The sequence below is a fragment of the Malaclemys terrapin genome, chromosome 2 (genome assembly GCF_027887155.1).
Source record: "Malaclemys terrapin pileata isolate rMalTer1 chromosome 2, rMalTer1.hap1, whole genome shotgun sequence".
Lineage (NCBI taxonomy): Eukaryota > Metazoa > Chordata > Testudines > Emydidae > Malaclemys > Malaclemys terrapin.
The window spans coordinates 184,637,072-184,661,811 of NC_071506.1; the positions used below are offsets into that span (position 1 = coordinate 184,637,072).

At 40.9% G+C, this 24,740-nt stretch overlaps 1 protein-coding gene across 7 annotated transcripts in view; it reads right to left on the reverse strand.

Annotated features, from left to right (window-relative positions):
- IKZF1 (IKAROS family zinc finger 1) overlaps nucleotides 1–23,718 on the reverse strand; it is a 96,008-nt gene extending 72,290 nt beyond the window's left edge. For 5 of the 7 annotated variants that reach the window (XM_054016707.1, XM_054016706.1, XM_054016705.1 and 2 more), the window contains exons 1-3: nucleotides 23,595–23,654; nucleotides 9,678–9,731; nucleotides 2,168–2,281 (exon numbers count right to left, since the gene is read on the reverse strand). In XM_054016707.1, coding sequence (XP_053872682.1) covers nucleotides 2,168–2,281; nucleotides 9,678–9,717 — 154 coding nt within the window. In that variant the 5' untranslated portion in view covers nucleotides 9,718–9,731; nucleotides 23,595–23,654. Of the gene's footprint in view, nucleotides 1–2,167; nucleotides 2,282–9,677; nucleotides 9,732–23,594 lie in introns of all 7 variants that reach the window. The other 2 variants (XM_054016709.1, XM_054016708.1) reach the window with 2 other exon arrangements.
- Between the last annotated feature and the right edge of the window lie 1,022 nt (nucleotides 23,719–24,740).

The following is a 24,740-nucleotide window of genomic DNA, read 5'->3' on the forward strand; positions in this document are numbered from 1 at the left end:
TTCACCAGTTATTTGATTAGGAGGTTTTAAATCAAGATTTGAATATGTTGTAATGGCAGGTTATTGTGGGGGAGTGATAGGTTCCGTTCACTGATCGTGTTAACAAAGATATAAAGGCAACATTTTCAAAAACAGGTGCCTAAAGTTAGACTCCTAAATTCATAAGTGGCCTGATTTTCAAAACTGCGGAGTGTAACACTGACAGATCTCAGTCGTCGGAGGGCGGGCCTGAACCTGGGACCTCTAGAGCTTAATATATGAGCCTCTACTTCATGAGCTAAAAGCCATATTGCTCTTTGCTAAGGCTGTAGAGCAAACTGATTAATCTCTCTCTCTCAGTGGTCTGGGTGCCACTAGATGGGACAGTACACCACAGCTGGAAGTGTGTGGGTTACACTGAGCACCTGTACTTTTTTTTTCTTTTTAAAGAGTCAGACCACTTATTTTAGGTGCCTAATTATGGCTTTAGGAGCCTAATTTTATGCTCCAACTTTTGAGAATATTTGCTTAAGCGCTGAACAAAATCAAGACTCCCAAGGCAGTATTGGGCTGGTGGTTCTATTCATGCTACGCCCCTGCCCTGCGGGGTCAGTTTGGGTGAGCCATTTCCCCTTTTTGTGACTCCTCTTCCCCTCCCATCCTTTGTGTGTCTTCTCTGTTTAGAGTATTAACTCTTCAGGGCAGGGACCCTCTCAATCTTTTGTTTATACAGCCTCTCGCACAATGGGGCCCCATCTCTATTGGGGCCTCTAATTGCTACCATAAAATAAACCCTTCTTCTGGCACCTCTGTTTATCCAAATATCAATGGAATTTTACTAACCCCCAGTGTTGGAAGACAGACAAGGAGGGCATTTTAATATTTATTGCCTTTTCCTAGCAAAAGGGACATTTCAGTCTTTCCTGGTATTAATCCCAGATCTGGAAGACAGAGGAAATGTTGATTCTATGGCTCTGTAAATTCCTTCTGAGTTGGTCACCCTAGTGGAGACAAGCAGCAGCACAGGTATATTTGAATATTTTACTCTATCAGAGTAAATATAGGCACATACGTGTGTCAGGCAGCAACAGACCCAATCCTTCACACTGGACTGTGAGTTAATGACTCTGCGCTTGTCTACACACTGCATTAGTCCACAACAGACAGGTGTAAATTCTAGTGTGCATTAGTATGTTGCACACTAACTGTGAACTCTGTTGGCATGCACTAAAACTTCCCTAGTGCATGTTAACATAGCTCCATTCCAAACAGTATTACATTAATGCACAGTGGAGGACTTTTAGTGCGTGCCAGGAGGGTCCACATGGGCCAGTTAGTGCTCAACACACTAGTGCTCATTAGAATTCACACCTGTCTTGGGTGGATTAAAGCGCAAAGCAAACAAGCTCTTAGTCTAAGGCCAGGTCTACACTAACCCCCAGAAGTTCGATTGCTCACCGCTGAACTACCGGGTAAGTGTAGACCTACCCTAAGAAGAAGTATCAGCACTTTGCAAATCAGTTCTGGTTCATGATTAGCTGTAAACTAATGGATTTGGCCATTTTGCAGATTACACAGGAAAGAGAAATTCAAGTGATTTTCAGGGTATGCACAATAAAAACAGCAAGAGTCATTGCAGAGCAGTCTGTAAAAAGGTTGGACATATATAGCCAAAGAACTTGCAAGTTATGAGCAAACCATATGCTATAATGTGAAATGTTTGAAGAAATCCACCAAGTGCAGAGCTAACGGTGCTCATGGCCAAGCTAATGTTCAGATCAGAAAACTGAGTGTTCCACGTGTTAACAAAATTGGAGTAAGCTTTATTTTGCTTTGGAACCACGCACTTCATAATCTATTACTGATCTCTACAGCAGAACAGTTTCCTATGCAGAATGAGAAGGGTTTCATCTCCTTGAGGGAGATGCATGCAACCAGTCATGCTTTAGAAACTAGACAAGTGGCAGGATCTTTCTAGTTCCTTTAGGGTGAACTGGCCTGCTGGCCTGCAGACTGCATTCCCCTAGGTGATGGCTGGGGGGAAAGCACTGAACAACCTCATTGAATTACCATCTGCTACAGGGGATGAAGAGACTCAAGACTTCCTAGTATACCAGTCAACTATACAGTATTTTGTTTAATACTATGGTGACTAATATTTCTAAACACAGCAGACCAACCATCTTACCCAAAACTCTGTCATTCTTCTGCTGTCCTCCTGTACTGGTTGAAAGGTCTTCTGGTACAGGCATGGGCTCATCTGCATCATCTGGGACATCACTTATCGGAGGACTTTCCTTTCCTAGTCACAGAAGAATAAATAATAATGTAAGATTAATAATATTGAGTGGAATAGCTAAAACACTTACCAGGGACCCTAGCCTGCTATCCTCTTGCATGAAAAGCTCCTCCTGCAGTGGGAGTTATATGCATGGAAGAGCATCCTTGCTCGATTTACTTTACCCAGAATATCAAGGGACTAACCTCTTACTTTTTTCTCTGGATGCTACATGAAGATAAGTAGATTTTTGCTCTGGTGCTAGCACCTATGAACAGCAAAACTACTGACAAATTGTCTAAATGCTCTAAAAGCTCTACTCACAAATGGCTAGGGTCTACAGAAGGGGTGGTCAAACTCTTTGGCCCAAGGGCCACACTGGGGTATGGAAATTGTATGGTGGGTCAGGAATGCTGACGAAATTGGGGGTAGGGGTGCGGGATGGGGTGAGGCCTCCGGCTAGGGGTGCGGGCTCTGGGGTGGGGCCAGAAATGAGGAGTTCAGGGTACGGGGGGGGGCCTCTGGGTTGGGGTCCAGGTGAGGTGAGGGCTCTGGGGTGGAGCTGGAGATGAGGGGTTTGGGGTGCTGGAGGGGGCTCCAGGCTCGGACCGAGGGGTTCAGAGGGCGGGAGGGAGATCAGGGCTGGGGCAGGGCGTTTGGGTACAGGGGAGGGATGTGAGGGCTCCAGCTGGGGGTGTGGGCTCTGGGGTGGGGCCAGATTAAATGGTCTGCCAGGCCGGATATGGCCCATAGTTTGCCCACCCCGGCTTACAGCATGGCTTCACTCTTAGCCACAGTTCTCACTGGCTGGCTCACAACACAGGCTTAAAAATGGCTTGACCCTACAAGACGGTTAGTTCCCTCAGCTCCCAGTGACTTCTGTCGCTCAGCACCTTGAATGATTTGGCTTGCCAGTGCACGGCTGCCAGAATCAAGTACAACCCAACATGGTACTGCTTTGTGTTTTGTGATCTCTCGTTGGCAAAGTGAAACAAACCAATAGCTTGAATACAAGCTTTTTGCAGTATAAACAAATCAGGTTCCATAGCAAGTTTTTAAATTAAAAAGGTAACATTTCAGTTCCGAATGCAAAACATTTCAGAAAATAATTCCACTCCTAATTACTGCACTATGACAAATGGGGAGGTTTCCTGTGTTGATTTTCATTCACTGTGGGCAGGACCGGCTCCAGGGTTTTTGCCGCCCCAAGCGGCGGAAGAAAAAAAAAAAAGTCGTGATCGCAATTGCGATCAGCGGCACTCCGGCGGCAGCTCCACCGCACCGCTTTCTTCTTCGGCAGGAATTCGGCAGCAGCTGCTTCCCTCTGAGAGGGACCCACCTCCAAACAGCCCGACGTGCCACCCCTTCCCCTTGGCTGCCCCAAGCACCTGCTTGCTGGGCTGGTGCCTGGAGCCAGTCCTGACTGTGGGTACAACACTGTTGTCTAGTACTACAGCATGCATTATCCTGCCAAGAGGCCCTCTTACAATGGCTTTAAACACTATGCGTCAAATTCAGGCCTGGTGTCACTCTATTGTAGCCAATGGAGTTATCTAGGAGATTAATTTAGACCGCCATTATTAAAAGACGATTCTTTTATCAAACAATAAAGAATGAGATAGAAAATGGGCTATATTCTGATCTCACTGATGTCGGAATAACACCACTAACTTTACCAGCTTTAATTACTGAGGGCCTTTTATGAAGATCATCTACAAGTATTTGAAGACGGTATAGAAAGGAAAGTGCTGCTAAGGACTTTGTGGCTACATAACTAGGTATAAAGGGATTAAATTTAAAAGGGAAAAAAAAGTTGACTTAATTTCTTATTGATGAATTTATCAGATTGTACAACAGTCTCCCAAGGGAAGCAGCAGGAGCAGCATCAGATGAATCATTTAAAACTACGGTGAACAAAGAACTTCAAGATAAACTGTGGGGACTAATCCCCGCACTGGCAGGAGGACAGACTACATGGGTTAAAATGTCTTTCACATTTATTTATGGAGATATCCTATCTCCTAGAACAGTCCTGAAAGGTCATTGATTCTAGCCCCCTACCTTCACTAGCAGGACCAAGTACTGATTTGTCCTACATCCCTAAGTGGCCCGCTCCAGGATTAAACTCACAAACCCTAGGTTTAGTAGACCAATACACAAACCACTGAGCTATCCCTCCACCCTAACTTCTAACTCCCATCTCTAACTTCTATGATATTTTCATAAAGAGACAGATAATACTGACTAGATGTGGATGCCCAGCTGAAGATGGGTTGGGTAAGGGAAAAGAAGGAGCATGAACTCAGAGCAAAAAAGAACAAAGCAGGAAGCAAGCTGATTAAAATGTTGTTTTGATTATTATTTGCTCAGATCCTTTGTGCAGCTAGCCTTGTAATTTCCTTCACTACTTTACAGGCTTTAAGGAACTTAAGAACTGCAAACAACTTTTTCACGGCAAGTCACAACTTGCCAAGCTGAGATGCATCTTACAGAGAGTGGGGTAATATAGTTTAAACATTTGAGCTATTTAAAAAAAAGAAGAAGAAGAAAAAATTTAACTCATGGGCGAGGGTCATTCCCAATCAGAACCAGTTTCCCTAATCTTAGATTTTTCTTGGCAAAATGGCTTAAAAATAAATAAATCAAAAGCCACTTGCAAGTTTCAAGGCCCTATTGTGCTCTCCATTACGCCAGCTAAAGCCCACATACTTACTCTAGATTTGGGAGAAGAGCGATTATAAAAAGCATCGGGCTTGTGTTTCTAAAGACCAGTTTAAATAGGTAACTGCATACCACATGGAATAGCAAGCATAAACTCAGAACTGTATTCCTCCCCAAAGTTAGGCATCCTACCTCCACATCTTTAAAGGAAGCTTTTTGGGATTCAAAAAAAATTTTGAAGGCCAAGCATTTTGGCAGTGTACTGTAAATAACCAGGTTTGCCAGCTGGATGCTGCTTGTTTAGTTTTACTAAAGAATGGGGCCAGACACCCAACTGGTATAAATCGGTGGACTTCAGTGGAGCTGATTTGCACAAGCTGAAGATCGAACACACTACTTTGTTTGAGGAAACTCCACTTTGCAAACTTTGCTTTAATAACTCTTGTCACAGAAGCTTGGGACTTCTTCCCACCGCACATGATAGCACAATCCTCGTATACGAAAAGACTGGGTAAAAATAATAGTTTTAAAATAGCTATGTTTGTGGAGCTTTTTCTCTTGGATTCCAGAGCATGATATTCTTATTTCATGCCTTAACTACATCTAAATTGTTACACCCTGATAAATTCACTACTGCATGGCAATCTTACAGATATGCAATCTTGCTAACATTTCTTGCAGATGGATTTAAAAATGGAAAGGGGGAAAAGAAACAGTTCTCCATTTAATTTCTTACAGGCATGTCCAGAATAACAACAGATGTAAGGGATATAATTGTAAAGGTAGTAGTGAGCACTGGGACCATTTCTTAAAATGTCACAAAATCATAGAAGTCCCACACATTTACTCCACTCTTATACATAGTTTTGCTCAAAGTGTGTGAAACACACACACACACACACGGCAGTCTAGCATCTAGGTGTAAATTTTGTTTTTTTAAAACAGCCTTAAAACATTCCCTTGTTTATAAAAAGCTTTAGAGGGAAAGCACAGGACTTCTGGGAAATCTGAATTCTATTTCTGACTTTGCCACTGAGTCATTGGGTGACTTTGGGTAAGTCACTTAAGCCAAAAATTTTAAACTTGGATGCCTAAAATCAGGCACCCAAATCGATATTTAGGCTCTCCAAAGAGGGTCTCAAATGCCTAACCCCTGACACATGTGTGAGAGAATTGTAGCATTAGGGCCCAAGCCTGCAGACTGTTTATTTTGCAAACTGAAGGCCCTCAACCTCTTTGTACTTCAGTTTCTCCATCTGTAGCATGGGAATGATAGCACTGACTACCAAACAGGAGTTTTGGGAAACTTACGGAACCAGTCCAAGAATGTTCTGAGCATTTTTTACTCCCAATGAAGCCAACGAGCACAGAGCTGGCTCAGCATCTCCACAGAATTTTTTGACGCCTCCGAGGTTCAGGCCAGAAAGGTGCTTTAGAAGCACTCAGTATTATTAAAAGTAAGACAGTCAATGTTTTCTTTTAGAAATACTGGATCTTTACTTTTCTAGAAACTAATAATAGCTAAAAGAGCTTCTGAAGCTTTAGGGTTATTTTGAGTGGTAACTCTATGGTCACTTACACAGTAATGCAAGAAGAAAGAAATAAGATTGTCTTGACTGAAGACTAGGAACCTAATTCTCCTTTCACTTATGTCACTTTTAAACTGGTGTAAAGTCACTGAGATTGATGAAATTTCTCCCAATTTACACTGGCTTAAGAAGAGAATCAGACGCAATGACTGGAGCTAAATGCAGCGAAGCCGATTTACACCAGCTGATGCTCTAGCCTGCCATGTCAGAAGCAAAACCTTTTTCCCTGTTTTCTCATCAACTGGCAAAAGTGGAGAACTACAAATAGTGGTTCCTTGGGGAGATCTTTGTGTGATAGTGGTGAAAACATTCACACTGGTCTTTCATTCTCCCTCAACTGTTAAACCCAATCTAGAACTGAAAAAAACAGCAGGATAAACACTGCTGGTTAAGTGAGATATTATCTGTGTTTTCTGATTCTCTTGTATGGGCACCGGATACTGTTTGGTTAAATGTATGTCAGCTCTCTCTTCATTTCAGAACTGCAACTGCTTGCCTCATGAAATATCACTTTCAGGAGACAAAAGGGTGAACTCTGAGCTTATCATAGAGCATTTTGGTTCCTTTAGGAACTAGCAGTGACCGAATTCCAAGTGGGAACATTTGTGTTGCAAATACAAAGGGCCTGACTCTGATCTCACTTATGCCCATTTTATGCTGTGTTAGGGTGACCAGATGTCCCGATTTTATAGGGACAGTCCTGATATTTGGGGCTTTTTCTTATATAGGCTCCTATTACCCCCCACCCTCTGTCCAGATTTTTCACACTTGCTGTCTGGTCACCCTATGCTGTGTTGGCCTGATTCTCCACTGACACACCTTGTGTCCGTTACAGCTATGCAAGTAAATGGCTTCCAAGTGCTACCATTCTGACTTGACAGGGCTCTTACACCTACTTTACAAAGTATGAATAACTATACCAAGCGAAAGGCAGTGGCACATCTAGTCCATTGGCTCAGATTCTACAGTGGGGCTGAGGAGCACTAGGCACAGTGCAGGAGAAGAGCTGCAGTTATGACCCCTCAGTCCTGGAACTGTACAACTGCCAAGCTTGTCCCCAACATATTACAGCAGCCTTGCCCTGCAATTATGTCCCTGGAAGCATACGGCATCCCCAATAGGGTATGATTCCCTTCATCCCATGCCTACTGGCCAGCAGAGCTTACCAACCAAGCAGGGGTGGCTCCAGGCACCAGCGCAGCAAGCACGTGCCTGGGATGGCAAGCCGCGCAGGGCGGCCTGCCGGTCGCTGTGAGGGCGGCAGTCAGGCTGCCTTCGGCAGCATTCCTGCGGGAGGTCCGCCAGTCCCGTGGTTTCGGCAGCAATTCGGCAGTGGGTACGCTGAAGGCGCGGGACCGGCAGACCTCCTGCAGGCGCGCCGCTGAAAGCCGCCTGACTGCCATGCTTGGGGCGGCAAAATACATAGAGCCGCCCCTGATGGGAAGGAAATAAGTAGCACCCCTTAAAGGGGTATAAGCAGCATGTAACTGCTCCTGTGAGCTCCAGAGAGCATTCTGCCCCTGCCCCCGCTCCAAGCTGTTCTTCGTGGCATGAAAACTAGGCTATGCTACTGTATGCAGCATCACATACACAATAATATCAGATGGAAAAATTAGGGATTGAAATGATTTATTGAATCAGCAGTTGACCTGTGGATGATGTCACCACCAACATCAGAATACTTTACTCGTATTAATGAGGGCTCAGTCAAGTATTTGTGGGGGTTAATCCAGTAGGCTGTTGCCTTTGGAATACCGTGTGCACACACAGCTCAGATCACAAATGAAAGCAAGTGTAAGCTATTCTGTGGCCATTTGATCACCAACACAACTAACTGTTCAGCAGAACTGATAGTCTCTGCTCCAAGAGAGCCCAAGAGTCAAAGATCAATGGGTCACTGGCACAGCAGAGTGGGGAGGTTTATGCAGGGCATTTACTGTTGGCAGATTATATCAGGGAGCTAAAATTCACCTCAGAGTCCACTTTTTTTGAGAAAGGAAAATCACCACCAAAGAATCTTACTTATTGTCTCACTTATTGTCACTTATGGATGCTGTGGAAATACTAGAAGTGGTACCAATCCTTCAGCATTTGGAGAGCTGGAAGTATTCCCCTCACTTAGAAATACTACTGGAGTTCCCTTCAAATCTTCCCCCCAAGGAAAGAGGCAGAGTGTGGCCTTCTAACCCATGAGTCAAAGCAGCCTCCCATCCCCTAGAGAGCTAGCCCACCATAGCCCATCTGCAAGATGGAGGCCTCAATGAACAAAGGTGGCCTGTTCTAAACAGCATACTAAAAGTGAAAACTGGAAGTAATTTGCCATTGCTGTTGTCAAATATTAGGGAACCTATGGGGAGGGCAACTATATGGCTCCTTGAGACTAGAGATGGAGCACTATAGTATTAAGAATAGTATTATCTTGATAATTATATTTTCAGACTTGCCAAGGGACCAGTTCTATCCCCAATGAAGTCAATAATAAAACTCCCAATGGGAGAAACACAAGAAGCCAAGGGCCTGTAGAATCCTAACTATGATATTCATAGGGCAAATTTTAGAGGCCTAACTCTTCCAAGCAACACTTAAAGGTTCTTTCAATACGTTGACACCTTGGAATAAAAGAGTTCTGACCCGTAAAGTCTAATGTCATTGGTGCTATGGCTTTTACTATCTACCCAGATATTTATCTACCCAGTCTTTATTTCTTAAGCCAAATTGCGTTATAAAAGATTTGGGGGTTGGGGGGCAGGAGAGATTCCATAAACCTCCTTGGTGAGCAATTTTTTTTCATTAATATTTTCCCCTCATGACTGAAGTTTACTTGTCCTGAACCCGGCATGTACCAGTCAATCTTTTGTCCATTCCTCCGTCTCCCCAAAATACCCCCCAATGTGAGTCTGACCATGCTTCAAGGATATACTACTGTAGATTTAATGCAAAACTACCTATATTTTCCTTGGCTTCGTTATTTATAAAGTTCCTTTTAAAAAAGTCTATGCACTGCTAGGTTTGATATTAAGTGATACCATTAATTATGTCCTGCTTTCCACTCTGGCATTACAAAAGATCCAAAGCAATTATAATGACAATAACAACAACACTGCACTCTGGTACAGAGATTAACAGGAATTCAAGATTTTCATCGGAGATGTATTCTTTAAGGATCTCACCTGAAACCTGAGACATATCTTGAGCCTCATCTGTTTCCATTTTCCTCAAGTAATCTAAGAAAGAGAGGAAGAGCATTAAGTTAATGTGAAATACAAAAAAACATGACAAAAAGCGTGGGGTGGGGGGAAAGAAAAATCCTTTGCTATTTAACTATGAGATTATCTGGCAAGAATAATGTATTTTTCTCTTTATTTTCCTCCCTGCATACCTGGGTATCAGACTGGCACAGACCTTGATCCTTTTAAAAACAGCATTACAAAGATTTATAAAAATATCATTACAAGCACAGGAGGACCAAATTTGTTATTTATTGTTAATTTCCTACTGCATAATAACCCAAAATGCAAACTGACTGCAACAAAATTAAGCAGAAAATTAAATGGCCCTGGGTCATTGTAGGCACAGAATTCATTCTCTTGGTTGATCCATAGTTATGTTCTTTCTAATTTACTGAGCATGCATCGATGAACCTTGAGTCAGCTTGGTGACACGCGTACAATCAGCAATCAAAAAACGAAGCAATTTGCTGAAGAATGTCTCATTTACCCAGGCAGGGCTGCATATCTGAGCAGCAACCGCCACTGCCTCCATTAATAATGAATACACCTCAAGCAGTGGCAGATGGGCAAAACAGCAGCTTCAGTCTTTGGCCCTCACTCTTTCAGGAGCCCTTGCTTCAGACCACATCAGCTTTCTTCTATACAGGGAGAAGTAAAGCTCCCTAAAATAGCAAAACAAGCCCAGGAGACAAAGGGAACCCAGGCCTTCCTGTTTTGCTGACAGATGGCTGGCTCCTCAGATTGGTAACAAATACTGGGAAGCTACTGCCCTTCTGTTGCAACACATAATGTTCTGAGAGTAAGTTGCGAGTGACCACAAACTCCAGGGAGAAGCACGCTGAGGATTAGTGGGTAGAAATAAAATTAAAGTTTTCACTTGGAGCACAAGCCTACTAGTCTGAAGTCTCAAGTGCCTATGGTGGACATCTGGTAGCGCCTTGGATAATAAATGGCTTACTAGAGCAGGTATTCCCAGCACAACCTGATACTGAACTTTCAGCATGGTGCTGGCAACTCAGGTAACCTTAGGAGAAAAAAGTTCTTTAACCTGTAAACTCTGTCTACTACAAGGCTTTGGGCCATGTCCTCATCTAATGTAAACTATCATAGCTTCTTTGACTTCAATGGAACTATGACAGTTTACACCAGCTGAGAATCTGGCTCCTTTGACGTCGTTACATTCAAGGCACTACCACCACCAATCTAGTTTTCTGGAATCAGAAAGGTGGCAATGGAAATTGGAAACCTATTTCCATGAAAGAGTTAGAAACAGAGGAGTATAGTGGTTGAGTTACTGTACAAAGAGTTATAACACTATTCTGATGTTTGGGGCAAGTGTACAATATCCATTCTTCTCAAATCCTCAAACATCTCTTTTTCTTAAGAAAGAAAGAAAGAAAGAAAGAAAGAAAGAAAGAAAGAAAGAAAGAAAGAAAGAAATCATCAGTAATGTTGGGGATAGTGACGTGATACCAAATAAATGGCAGTGGAAAAGCTTGTAACAGCAGTAGTCCTATTTAATTCTCCAATGAATTTTATGGACTTCCCAGGCAACATTTGTCTCAGAACCCACACAGTGCACCTCGGATCTAACAGTCTGCTCTTCAGACACATGCAAGTCTCCCTTTCATGTCAATAGAAGCTTTATGCACAAGGAAGAGCCCAGTATCAGTGTGCACATCTGCTGTGTGGATTTAAGAGCAGACTTTTACCCTCTGCATTTTGCTACCACGCCTTCAGTCTGTCCCCTCCACCAGGCATTCCACCCACTGCATAACTGCCATAATGCTACTAAACATACCAGAACGTTTTGTTTTGCTTTATTTCAGTCCCAGCCAAAACAATTTGTAAAAAATCATTGCCTAAAATAGATTGTAGCTTTGCAAAACACAACAAGCTTCCTCCCACCCAATAATTTACATCAACTTCTATGGGACAGAAGAGATTTCAATTTGTCCATTGTTTAATAAAAATAGGCTGTATTTCCCACTGACTACTTATCATGAGGGAGGGGAAATCCAGCATCATCTTCTAATTGTAACCTGTTCAGTTACCGGAAATGTGGTATGTACTGGCAGGTGGGACTGTACAAAAGCCCAGTCTCCATATACACATTCCCTTAGTTCTCCTGCAAGGTTCACTAAACACAAATGAAGAAAAAGACATTCCTGTGCATTTCTTGGTGCCTTAGATGATCATCCAGCTGTTTGATAAACATACAGTTTCATTGTGACATGGTGAACTCCAGCCAAACAAAAACTCAAGAAAATATACAACGAAAGGGAATCCTATACATTAATTAAACAGTGTCTCTAGAATAATTAGAAAATACTTCAAGCTCTATTTCCAGGGCTGCAGAGAAGACAAAGTAAAATATGGGGGGTCTCTTCTTCCTCAATAAATCCACTAAAGATAGTCACTTCCGCAGAAAAGGATATTTAAATATGAAAGTTTCTATTTTATTATTCCCATAATTACCCACCTTTAACATGACAAACCATACAACCCCGTTTCTGCAGCATACCAAGTACTGAATCATTCCTATTCTCTGAAAGCATGCTCCTTTTTGCCTTTTAGCTGAAGTCAGATGTGGAGTTAAATTTGCAAAGGTTTCCCAATTTCTAAATGGGGAGGTCCCCTAGTTTAGATAGGAGAGGACTGGTGGCTGGGTGTTCTTGAGGAGAGATCCTCCACACTGCAAAACACCTCTCCTGGGTCTGGGAAAGCCTAGATTTGCTGACCTTCAGTACATTCTCTCAGGCTCACCTCTTTCTCTGGGCTTTTTCGGGGGGACAAGAGATTGATTAGGATTTTGGGATGAGTGGCTGGGCAATTTCTTAGTTTGGTTGGGAAAGAGGAGGGAATGTCTTTTTTTTAAATGGTCTTTTGGAACTCAGAGCAAGTCTTAGGTGCATTCAGCACCCACAGCATTGATCATTCAATATATTTAAATTCATTAAATTAAAGCAGGTGATACCTAATTTGAAGGGGGAAATAATAGTGTAATGCTAGTGTCTTCAGATTGTAGGTACCAGTGAAATCCCAACCAATTCCAGCACAAGTTTTAGGTTTGCCAGGGACGCATGACTGGACCCATATCTAAGTGCTGAGACAATATGTTTTTTGTAGCCCTGAACTGGTACAAAGGTTTTTAAATCCTTACCTAGGCATAATCTCCCACTGGGCCAGATTTTTGTGTAATGCGAGCACTACCTGTTCCAGTGACTTTTACATGGGTATATGCCTAAGTAAGAACTGATGACCTGATCTTGCTTCCATTGAAATCAATGGGAGCTTTGCTATAGACTTCAAGGGGAGCAGGATATAGCCTGGAGTAAGGACACGAGGATTCCCCCTACCAAAGTTTCGATTTAAGACTGGATTTTGAATGTTATCACAGGTGAACACAAAAGGATTTCTGCAGAAGTGTATATGGCATGAGACATTGGGGAAAAGTACTATTATTTAGTAAAAGGAAAAACATTAACAACCAACCCTTTGCAAATTTTCATAATAATTTTAAACTCATTGGGCCAAATTCACTATAGGCATGAGTGTGTGCAATTTCACTGCCTTCTACACAGTTGCCCCTGCTTATGCCAACAGTGAATGTAAGCCAACATTTTTAAACATCAGTGCCTAAAGTTAGACACCTAAGTTCACATTTAGGCACCCAGAAAAGGAGCCATTAACTTCAATGGGAGCTGCAGGTGCTCAGCACCTCTGGAAATTCTGGCCTCTTTTATTTAGGTGCCTAAATAAGGATTTAAGTGCTTGGGCCATTACAGAAAATATCTACAAAGCTCCCTTAAATTATTATATCGTTTCTTCAAATCTCCTTAGAAATTGAATTCAAACCAATATATTTTCCTCTTAATAATCTAGAGATTTGATTGCAAAAATTAATTATAAAGCTTTGGAAAGCAAAATGTTGTAAATCTTTGGGTCGTGACATTATTAATCCTAGAGAAACACACACTAAAATGGAAGTTCTATATTGGTCCTGTTTTACACAAAGTGATGCTTTAAATAAGAAAACAATTAATTTATATACACACACACATACACAGAAATTGTACAGGTTGCCATCTAGTCAAATCCTGTGTATGCAGACATGCACATGATTTCTTTTCCTCTTGTCAACTCCTCTCTACAACTCTGCCTATGCAGTGTTCATGGGAAATGCACACGTGTATGCCATCCACATCATGTTTAATTTATAATACATGCACAATTTTGAATGTGTTCATATGGAACACTTAACCTTTCATAGTCGGAAGAAAAGTTGAGTGGGACAAGCTCTGCCCTCAGTTACTCCCATGCAACACCATTCAAATTCAGCAGAGTTGCACTGCTGTTAGTGATTGGAGAATTTGGCCCAATATGTGCATTGTAGACTCTGAGCTAATTTTTTCTCCACCTAACAGTCAAAACAGGCCAGATTAAGTATTCACATCAATTACAATTCATTGCAGTAGGGTTACATCAATGAGGAATTTGGGCCCATAAGTTAATGGGATCCGTTAAGATGCTGTTAGGGGAAAACATCTCTATAGGTTAATTTTCCTAATTCAGGATGTTGCCCTTCAAAATGCACCAAATTTGTTTTTTGCAAATGGAGTGTTGATGTATTATTTCATCTCATATTTTTCAATGAAAATTTAAAGGTAAACTATATACATTAAAGTATTGCATTTATAACATGCTTTATACATTCAACATGGTGTACAAGCATGAGGGCTCAGTCCTGCATCCTGCACAACCAAAACTTCAACTGAAACCCATGGGATTTTAGAGTGTGAAGAGACTGCAGGATAAGGCCTATTGCCTAATTGACTCCAACGTACTATCCCAATCCCGCTACATTTCCACATTCTTTGGTTTAAGCACTTGGGTAGTGACTTCAATGGGACAACACTCGTGCCCATGTTAAGTACACACATGTTTGCAGGATCAAGGTTTATATTAACACACTGTAGGCTAGATCCTAATCTCAAATACACTGATGAAAATTTGGAGAAACACTATTGACCTCAGTGCAGTTGCTTCGGATTTGCACCAGCACACCTGAGATCAGAATCTGGCCTCCTGTTTATATAGTTCTTCTTATTCGATTTTGTGAAGTATGAATAGGGCCCAGGTAACTTACATTACATTACACTCCTTGCTACTTGTTTCCTACCCATTTTGTGGGATTTTTAAGCCCCAGTACCTAAGTGGAAAGGTCTCAGAAATGCACAACTAAACAACCACATAGCCAGTGATACTGCTCTCTCAAATTATGTGCACAATTAAAGGGTAAGAACTTTTAAAGAGTTTAAGGGAGTCAGAAGAACAAGTCCCATTTACAATTAGTCTTGTGCTCCTAACTACCTTCGGCACTTTTGAAAATCCCACACAAAATGCATACAGCACACATGATGGCTGAACAGGGACTCTTCCATTGCTATAATCATGGGCTAATAGGTCTATTCTAAAAAAACATAACCCTCCCCAACAAATCCATACAGGGTAAGGGCTGATTTTGCAACCCACATTTACGCAAGCAGTAAACAGAACTCATTTGAGTTAGAATTGCAGGAACTGGCTTTAAATGATTACTGATGTTATTATAGTGAGTCTCCTTTTTTGTGGTCTTTGAAATATAAGTCTCAGTGGCTCTTGATCACACAGGATACAACATAAAAAAACATAGCCAAAGCAATGCATCTCACGTGAGTCGTAGCTTCAACAATACAGAGAGAGAGGTCAAACTTGATAAAGCCAACCCAGATAGCTTCCCAGCAAACCTGGTACCATCAAAGAATACACTGTTCAAAGTATTTGAAAGCGTATGCATATTAATGGCATGACTAAGCGAGGAGTGGCATGTACGGGTCCACAATTAATGAAAAAAGTCAACTGTTGCATGCATCTGCATAACTGCAGCGTAGCTGTATCTTTAACTGCATCAAACGGCTTCAAACTGCAGAATGTTACCGAGATAATTCCCTCAAATCTGCTAAAGCTGAGGTTTGGACCTAAGACCACGGAGAGACGATGAACTAACAAAGAGGAAAAACCCTGTAAAAGTATTTATCTTTCTATTTTTTTCTATTTTTTTTAATGCATCTACTGTAAATGAGGTCATTTTGTTTTAAAGGACCCTTTACTGTCAAACTGGGTCAATGAGGAAGAAGGCAAAAGAAGGAAGGTTATTAAGTTGGGTAAAATGTAGCATATTCCGAATCAACTGAGAAGGATGTGGTGGAAATAATTGTAGAAAATTGCTAAAACCTGTAAACTAGTTTTAATTAAAAGTGTTCAATATCTCAACAAGCAGCTGATAATTAACTTTATCACTGGTATTTAATAAAGTAGACTTCACAATCTCTATGAATGACGCTACTTTGGAGCCATTTTAATTCTATTTTAATTTCCTCCCCATCACACTACTCAATATAAATAGTAACTAAGAAGAAAAATAAAGAGTCCCTTCTAAAGACAGAAAATTGAGCATCACACTATGGATTTTGGTATGTTTCCAATAACAATTAAAAATACCTTCACTGCTATTAAGAGACTTTATAAAAAGAAGTTTAAAACAAAGATCAATCCTTCCCACTCACCGCCACAATTTCTCTTCTACCCAGTCTACATTCAATATTTTCCAAAAAGTCTACGGAGGAGTTTATTTAATACAGTCATTTTTCTACTCCTGGCAGGTGTAAATTCTGGTTAACTATGGGAATTGACAAAACAATTAGAAACGTAGAGTCAACATTCAATTGAAAGTCCCTGTCTATAAAATGCAGGAAGCACTATAATTCAAGACATGAGAGTAAAAAAAAGAACTCTGCTAAAAGCACAGATTCAAAATATTTATATATATGGCACTTGTCAAATTAATTTCCATGTTAGTGAACAATTGCAAGGGTCTGAGAAACGTTGAAACAAACATCCTATATAATTCTCATTCTTTTGGAATTTGTTGTAAGAGCACTGCAAATGGTGTTTTTAAAAAAGTATATACATTCCATATATAATCTTACTAGCTTTCTATTAGATTTCAGTTGTATCTCTATTGCAGTATATTATGAAGGGAAGGAATACATATCTTCCCTTTTTATTCACTCTGTACACAAATTCTTGCACTTTTCAGATATCCATACCTGAACCAAGGCAAAAATTAAAAAGGATCTTCCAAATTTTTAGATTGCAACCCGATTCATTAAAAAAAAATTGCTTTGCACAATGAGAAAAATAAAGAGACAATTTTCCTAATTGAGGCCATGCTTTAGTAATTCATTGAACTCTGACTCCTTTCTTCATTAAGCCAAATAAAATCACCATCATACAGAAGAGACTCACACCTCCATCAAATAAACAAACTGACTAAAAAAGTCAGGAGTGTAAATTAAGGCACTGATTCTACCTAAGAACAAAGCACACTATCCAAGAGCCCAATTCTGCTCTAGGACATTCTTGCATGCTGCCTCTCAAGTCAGGGGGAACATCCCATGCAGAACTGAATTTTTATGTATTACTTTAAAAACACAGAGACGTTTATTACAGCAAATCTAGCAAAACAGTTGAGAGAAAAGGACATTTTTATATTTGATGGAACTTTTATTGCCAAATACCCCAGGACATATATTGAAATAAGAATCAGCAGTCTTTGTCCATTTGGTTTGTCCAAATGACAAAGGGATTTAGTACCTATACCCATGATTGTGGAATTACTTCCTAATTTCTCTTCACAATTTAAGATTATAAAGTGGCATTATTAGGTTGGAACAGTATCTTATACGTGGGTGTATTTTTTTCCTAGATACAGTTTAGATACTCCTAAAATTACTATAACTGAAATAAATTAACAGATTTTTTTCCCCTCTATTTCTTTCTTTTGGTTACGTTGTGTTTTGCAATACTTTGGACCCAATCCACTATTGATTATTCCAGTTTTACACGGCTGTCACTTCATTGTTTTAACCGTGGGTCTGGTCTACTGTATGTAGTCAGTTTCATGGTTACAATCTATCAGTCACTCAGTGTCTCCTTTACTGAGAAGTCTAATGAAACATCAACCGGGGAATAGAAATGTTTTAAACGTTTTATTAAAAATATATCTTATTAAGCTAAAGGAATAGATGCTTCCCATTGCTTTTAAAATCATTAATATTTTAGATTATATTTTATTTAAATCACCCTGTGATGCCTCTTGGAAAAATGCAATATAAAAGCATTCTGTTGTATTGAAGCACACTCACAAGGTAAGCCGCCAATCCTGCACTAACACACACAACTTCCCAATGTGATGACTCTGAGTAAAGTTAAGAATAGACATCAATCTACAGATTTGGGGCCTAGATTAACACTCAACAGGTACAATTTGACTTGGTTACAGTCTACTCAGCTCAAAGTAGTATCAATCACTACCCATTCCACAGCCTCTTCATGTTGAAACACTCAGAGCACAAAAGAGGGCATGGCTTAGGGGGAAAAGGTGTGGTTTATGGGTGTTGTTGGGGTTTTTTTGTTTGTTTGTTTGTTTTTTTGCTTTTTTTTAAGATGCACCACAATCTATTCCTCTCTCTTCAAAAATTTTCAGTTCTGTTCAAATTTAGGGCCTGATCCACATGTAAAACTCCTACTGACTTTATATCATAATGACTCACACATGTAGGATTGAGGAGAGCAAGTCAAACTGACCTTGGTAATGGCAATTTGCCCTCCGTAATCACTTCCGATGCATAGCCACTTGGGAGATATGACGGTATAGTTATTCATAAAGTGCTGGAGGGGGCTTGGCACATCCCCTTGTTAAAATTCACCACCAAACTGAAGGGTGGTTTTGGGGTAATTTCCTTGCCTCTGGCAGGGTTCACACACCTTTCTGGATACTGCTAAATCTTCCCTGCCACAGGCAAATGATTCTTTGGGGCTCATAAAAACACTTGAGATGAGCAAGTGTTTTTGCCTTTGGGCTACTTCACCAAGTGGCAGGGATTTTCAGTATGTTTCCCATAGGATCAAACACCCAGGCAGCCTTTTTTTTTTTTTTTTAAAGTGTATTCATTGTCCACATTTCAAGTGACACAACATATACCCCATATTTTTCTAAACAGTTCCAGCAAATGCACTTAATATTAGTTTAGCTGTCCAGTGGTGTTGCCTCCTCCCCGTTTAAGGGGAGATTATAAAATGGAAAATGATTAGATTCACAACCCCTCCCTCTGTATGATCACATGCTTCCCTGGAACACAGGGTTTTGTCACAGCCTAAGAACGGAAATTTTGTGGGAACACCTTAAAATATTAGCAACACATCAGCACTTGCTGCTAACTTGTCTTCTAAAGTTGCCAATATTAAAATCTGCCCAAAACGTTGCTATTTATTTTCAATTTGGTTTAATTCTCCTACACTGTGTAGCAGGAAAAATTGTGACTTCAAAATGCATTCAAGTACATTGGTGAACAATATGAAAACCTGACAATAAAATTAACCCTTGAGCCCAGTGCAGTAGTCCTTATAAATATGAGACTCCCGCTGAAGTCTTCAGTGGAAGTTTTGCCTACCAAAGAGATACAGGATTGGGCTGGATCAGTGACTTTAACACCTACTGGATTTTTTAAAAAAGTTTCCAAGCACAAACTGCCAACATAGGACATATAATTTATTCGGTGCTTTGTGTTGTTCAAAGCATTTTCCTTACCTCTGGAATGTGCAGTTGGTATAAGAAGTACCTCTCAGTTCAAATACAAATATATCTCGAAAGGTTTGTGGCATCATTTTTGAGTTATCCAATTTATTTGATGAGCAATATAGATACAATCTTCTACCACTATTTTAAAACACCACAGGTTTATTCTCCTCTCACACTTGACATTAGTGTAGCTACTCGGTGGAAGTAACGGGTGAACCAGGTTTTAGTCTTTTGAAGCCCACAACAGAATAAAAAACTGCTTTACTAATATTGGAATGGGGATTGCTGCATTTTGTTATCATGCTGCACGTTGCATGAATATCATACGCACACTTACACAACGAAGCATTCCACCAATCTGTGTCCAAAGTTAGCAATGGTATTTGACATGCCACCTAGGCTATATCAGATGTATGACAGGTCTTTAGCTCCACTGCAGTTTCTGCACATGCTACAAAATGCTTCAACTTACTTTAGGGAGACCAGACAGCGAGTGTGAAAAATCGGGATGGGGGTGGGGGGAAATAGGCGCCTATATAAGACAAAGGCCCAAATATCGGGAATGTCCCTATAAAATCGGGACATCTGGTCACTGTAACTTACTTAGTGATCTACAGGATATGTGGCCACTCAGCAAAACATTATATGGGATAAATAATGCACCAAAGAAAAACATTTAAGTTTCTGCAGTTATTATGTGCATATAGTGGAAACAGGCAAGCATTTAAACCATGTAATTCATGTGCTGTGCCCTTCAACATCAGATAACAACAGTTAATTCTGGAGTAAATGTGCCCTGTTTCCAAAATTTCACACTATGCCTGTGTCTCCAAAGCAGCTCCTCTGGAAGAAAAATATTCAAGATAGGTCCTGACTCCAGATATTAATACATGAGAGGTGAAATCCTGGCTTCATTAAAGACAATGCCAAACTCCCACTGACTTCAACAGAGTCTGGATTTCACTCAAATGTGGGTTCTTAGATTTTGAATTTTAACTTTAATTATAATTTTATATTTATATTTACATTTTCATTTACAACACTTGGTAGAAAAGAAATATTTAACTAAATGTTACCAATAAAAAGCTAACACAATTCCAAGATGCCCCAAAGTTAATATTTATTACAAGACTTTTAAACCTGGCACCATCTCTGGGACTAGATATCACTAGAACAAGGAAGGATCGCATACATAGCGAAGTATAGATCTCCACAAGCTAGCCGAGTCTTCCCCCACCCAGTTCTGCTAATGAGGACTGTGGTTTCTAAAAGGAGAGTATGTCAGCAGAGACTCTGGGTGCACAGGGTTTTCATCCAATTTCTTGTGTCCATGAGCAGCTCTTTGAGAGGATAGGGATTTAGCACTTGGGCATTCAAGTTTGCTTCAGACTAAAAGTTCAAGTGCTCAATGCAGGATCAAGTGTTATGTTTTTTTTTTTCCTTTCCAATTTTATGAACATAGATATGGGTCTTAAATGAACATATTTCTCTTTTTGTCACACACTCATGATTTAAAAACGAAACAAATCATGTAAATGGATAATTTATATTCGAAAAGCAGCTCCAACATGAAAGAAGTAACTACTTTTCAAGAAGTGTTGGACATTGTGGTGCAATCCATATCAGCCCCATGAGCAGAAATCCCAGGCCTAAAGTAAGCTCATCTACAATACTGTAGTAATGGATTTTTTCCCATCTTTTTCTTAATTTGTCTACATTAAAAAAAAAAAACGAAAATTATTTTAAAAAAGAAGTGAGACTACAAGTGGTTTGTAAAATCAACAGAGGCAATGAAATTTCAATTTGAGACTGCCACTCCATTCTTATTTCACATTTTGTCTAGACACTGCAGCAGAAGTGCTTCACGAACTCCTCACATTAGCAGATCCCTGAAATACTAGGGCATAAAGAGGGAAGTTGAGGGCAAGTTGAGATTGGCAACCTAACTCACGTAATTTCCTTGTTTTAACTGATGCAAGCCAAACCTTTTAGATTATTTGGACAGGTTTTGGGCAGGGGAGTGGGGGTTAAATGTAATAGTTTAACTTTTCATCTTTATATTTTAATGATTGTTTATTGTGTCCAATTTATTTAGGATGTAATCCTGCATGAGTTACAATCCACGTGAGCAGTCCATTGATGTTAATGCATGTGTATGTAGGAGCTTGCAGAATCTGGCTCTTAGTTTTCTTTTACTTTTAAAATGAACCAATAGTTACAAAACTTGCAAAGGTGGAAAGTAGTCATGAACACATGAAACAAAATCTCTCTTGTAGGCTACTCTTTTTGGTGTTTTTCCCTAGGATTGTAAAACAGTGGATGCATCTGGATACAACCTATGTAATATCCAACTATTGACATGTTAAAAACTGTTCTATGGACAAAACAGAATTGGAGAGTCCTCAGTCTTGTTTCTGTTCTCCATCTTTACCCTTGCCCTTCTGAAAATTCCAGTTCCATTAATGTGGGTAAATACCTAGCACACTCATCTATACATTTCAAAAAAATTACATTATTTTCCCCTCAAATTATTTGCTATGCTTGATCAGTAGACCATGCCATCTTAAAAACTGTTACATTCTACAAAACACCGGTTTCATACTAAGGGTTTGAGATTATAAACTGTATTAGGATAGTAGTTTTAAGAGTTATCTGTAAACAGAAAATAACCACAATACTATCATGGATCTTAACTCTCAAAAGCCTAAGAGGATGCTTTGTACAATGCAGGACAGTCTTGCTGTACTTTGTAGAACATTGTCCAAAAGTAAGACATTTCTTAAACTAAAAAAAACAAAAACAAAATTAGAAGCTTCCTTATAAATGACATCTGAAGTGTGAAGTTGTTTCTATACTAATTTTTTGAAAGAAACTACAGGGCAAAACAGTCACTTGTGGAAATAACAAGTTGTGCTGTGTGGTGAGAAAGAACAAATATTCAACTGAGAGAGCCTATGCCACAATGAAGAAAACAATGAAGATAGTTCCTTCCTTATAGCTAGATCTCCAAATAAATGTATTCTGCTCATCTCACAAGTCCCTGGTCGGTTATGCAACCCCCACTGCCTTCTTTCTGTAATTTACAGGGGCAACATACTTGAACTTGGGCTTTGAATGAACTTAGATGCTGCAGGTGATTCACAGACACTGAAGCATGCTCCTGAGAGGGGATTATGTTTTTATTGCCCCCTTACTTTCCTCACCCTCCTGATGTTTTTTTAAAAATAACGAATAATTGTTTTAAAATATCTCACGGGTTTTGCCTATTTCTAAAAACTTTAGGGAATAATTCAAAAGTATCTTGGCTCTTTTGTGCAACCTACATTTCAATATATTTGTTTCCTACTATCATGCGTAGTCAGGATAAGAAGGAACATTGGTAACATTCATTTAAAAAATAAGAGAGAGAGAGAGAGAAAAAACCAGCTTGTTTAGCCTCTGTAATCTCCCAGTTTTCTTTCACAACTTCCTGAAATTACTCAACTCACACTGTTCCCTATTTCTTTAAAATAAAAAATAACAAGAGAGTCTTCCTTGTATTAGTCTGAAGTTTTCTTGTGTATTTCTCTGGAGTTTACACCATACACATAGAGGAGTCCCACTGTCTCCTCGGGATCTCATCTAAAGCTACCTGTTTCTAAAGAGGTATCCATGGCCAAAAACCTGATCCGCTTTTAGCAGAGCAAATATAGAACAATAGTGCAAACAAACAAATATGCATTGCTAAAGCACTACGAAAGAAACAGCCCATCCTAATCTGGGCAGCTGTAAATGACAAATTTCCTCCTTGTCCGCTGCTTGTGACCATCCTATGATCCCAGAACGCAAGACCACCAGGATAGGACATCAGCGCTGGCCCCTAACAAACATTAGCCGGGATCTCCTCCTGCCCTAAGCAGAAAAGTTAGCTCCCCACCATTCGCACCATCCACACTCCCCACTTGCCCCCTCTCCTCAGCAAACTTTGTCCTCTCCTCCCCTAACCCCCTCCCCCCCCCCAAAAAGTTTGCAGCACAGCAAAGCGCTCAGACAGGTGTCAACCCAGGCTACTCGCAGCCCGGGAAAAGGCAAAGGGCGGCACAGGGCGAGCAGCAAGGCAATGCCAGACGAGATGTGCCCTGCCACACTCAGCAGCTGCCCCCCTGGAGCGCTGCGGCTCGGCAGTACGGTACCTGCTCTGGCCGGGGCTGGCTGCAGACAGTTCTCCCAGTCCTCTCCAGCTCCATGTGCTGCGGCTCCTCCTCGCAGCAGAGCCGCGGCAGGAGGCAGCTCCGCTCTCGGTCCCTCCCCTCTCCACTCCACTTCCTCATTCCAATGCAACATGACTGCAGCCGGCCAGCTCCAGCGGGCATCTCGCTCCCGCTAAGCTCCCCCGCGCCCTGCAAAGCGATTCATTTTAAGGCGAGCCCAGCAGCCCCGAAGAGCGCAGGAGACTCGCGGAGGCTGTCAGAGGAGGGCAACACCCTCTTTTCTCACCGAGCCTCTTCTGCACTGCTGCGCCAGGACGCTGCCCAGCGGGACGGGGCTTCTCCTTGACCCACCTGTTAACCCTTCATGCGCTGCAGGATGGGCCAGCCCCCTCCTCTGGGATGCACAACACTGACTTTTTCCCCAGGGGGTGGTTAGCCTCTGGATCTTGAACTTAAGCCTTGTAAAAGTGCCCAGATACCACGGGGATGGGTACCCAATGACCACGTGTGGTAAAATAAACGAAATTAACGCACTGTGGAAAAATCACCCTGAAAGTTAGGCATAAAAGCAACTCACCTGCCCTTGCTGTGATGATATTTTACTTGGCCAGCAAATAAAAATGCAACCCTGGCAAATAGAATTTAGCAAGGGTATTATAAAGCGTATACAAGTGAGCGACATAGTCAAAGTGGGCCAGGTTCTGATCCAGATTAACCCAGCGTGAATCTAGAATAACTCCTCTGATGTCCTTAGAATTATTCAGGAGTTACACTGACATACATCAGAAACTGACCTGCTGTACATTCTTCAAAATCTCCAATTATGTATTATTTTCAGTGTCCTATAGTAATTATACAGGTGGGCTAGCACACACTACCAATTCAAATTCAGCCTCTGAGTAGTGTGGCCATAGTTGAGGTTAGAGAGGAAGGATGGTCCTTACACTAACAGCCCAATCAGTCAAACTGTAAGGACATGGGTACCGTTCAGATAAACACATGCATCAAATATTTGCAGGATCAGAACTTAAATGACTTGTCCAAGGTCATGCATAAAATGTATAGCAGAGTTAGATATTGAACCCATATCTCCTGAATTTCAGCCCAGGGCCCCATTGATTCAATGGA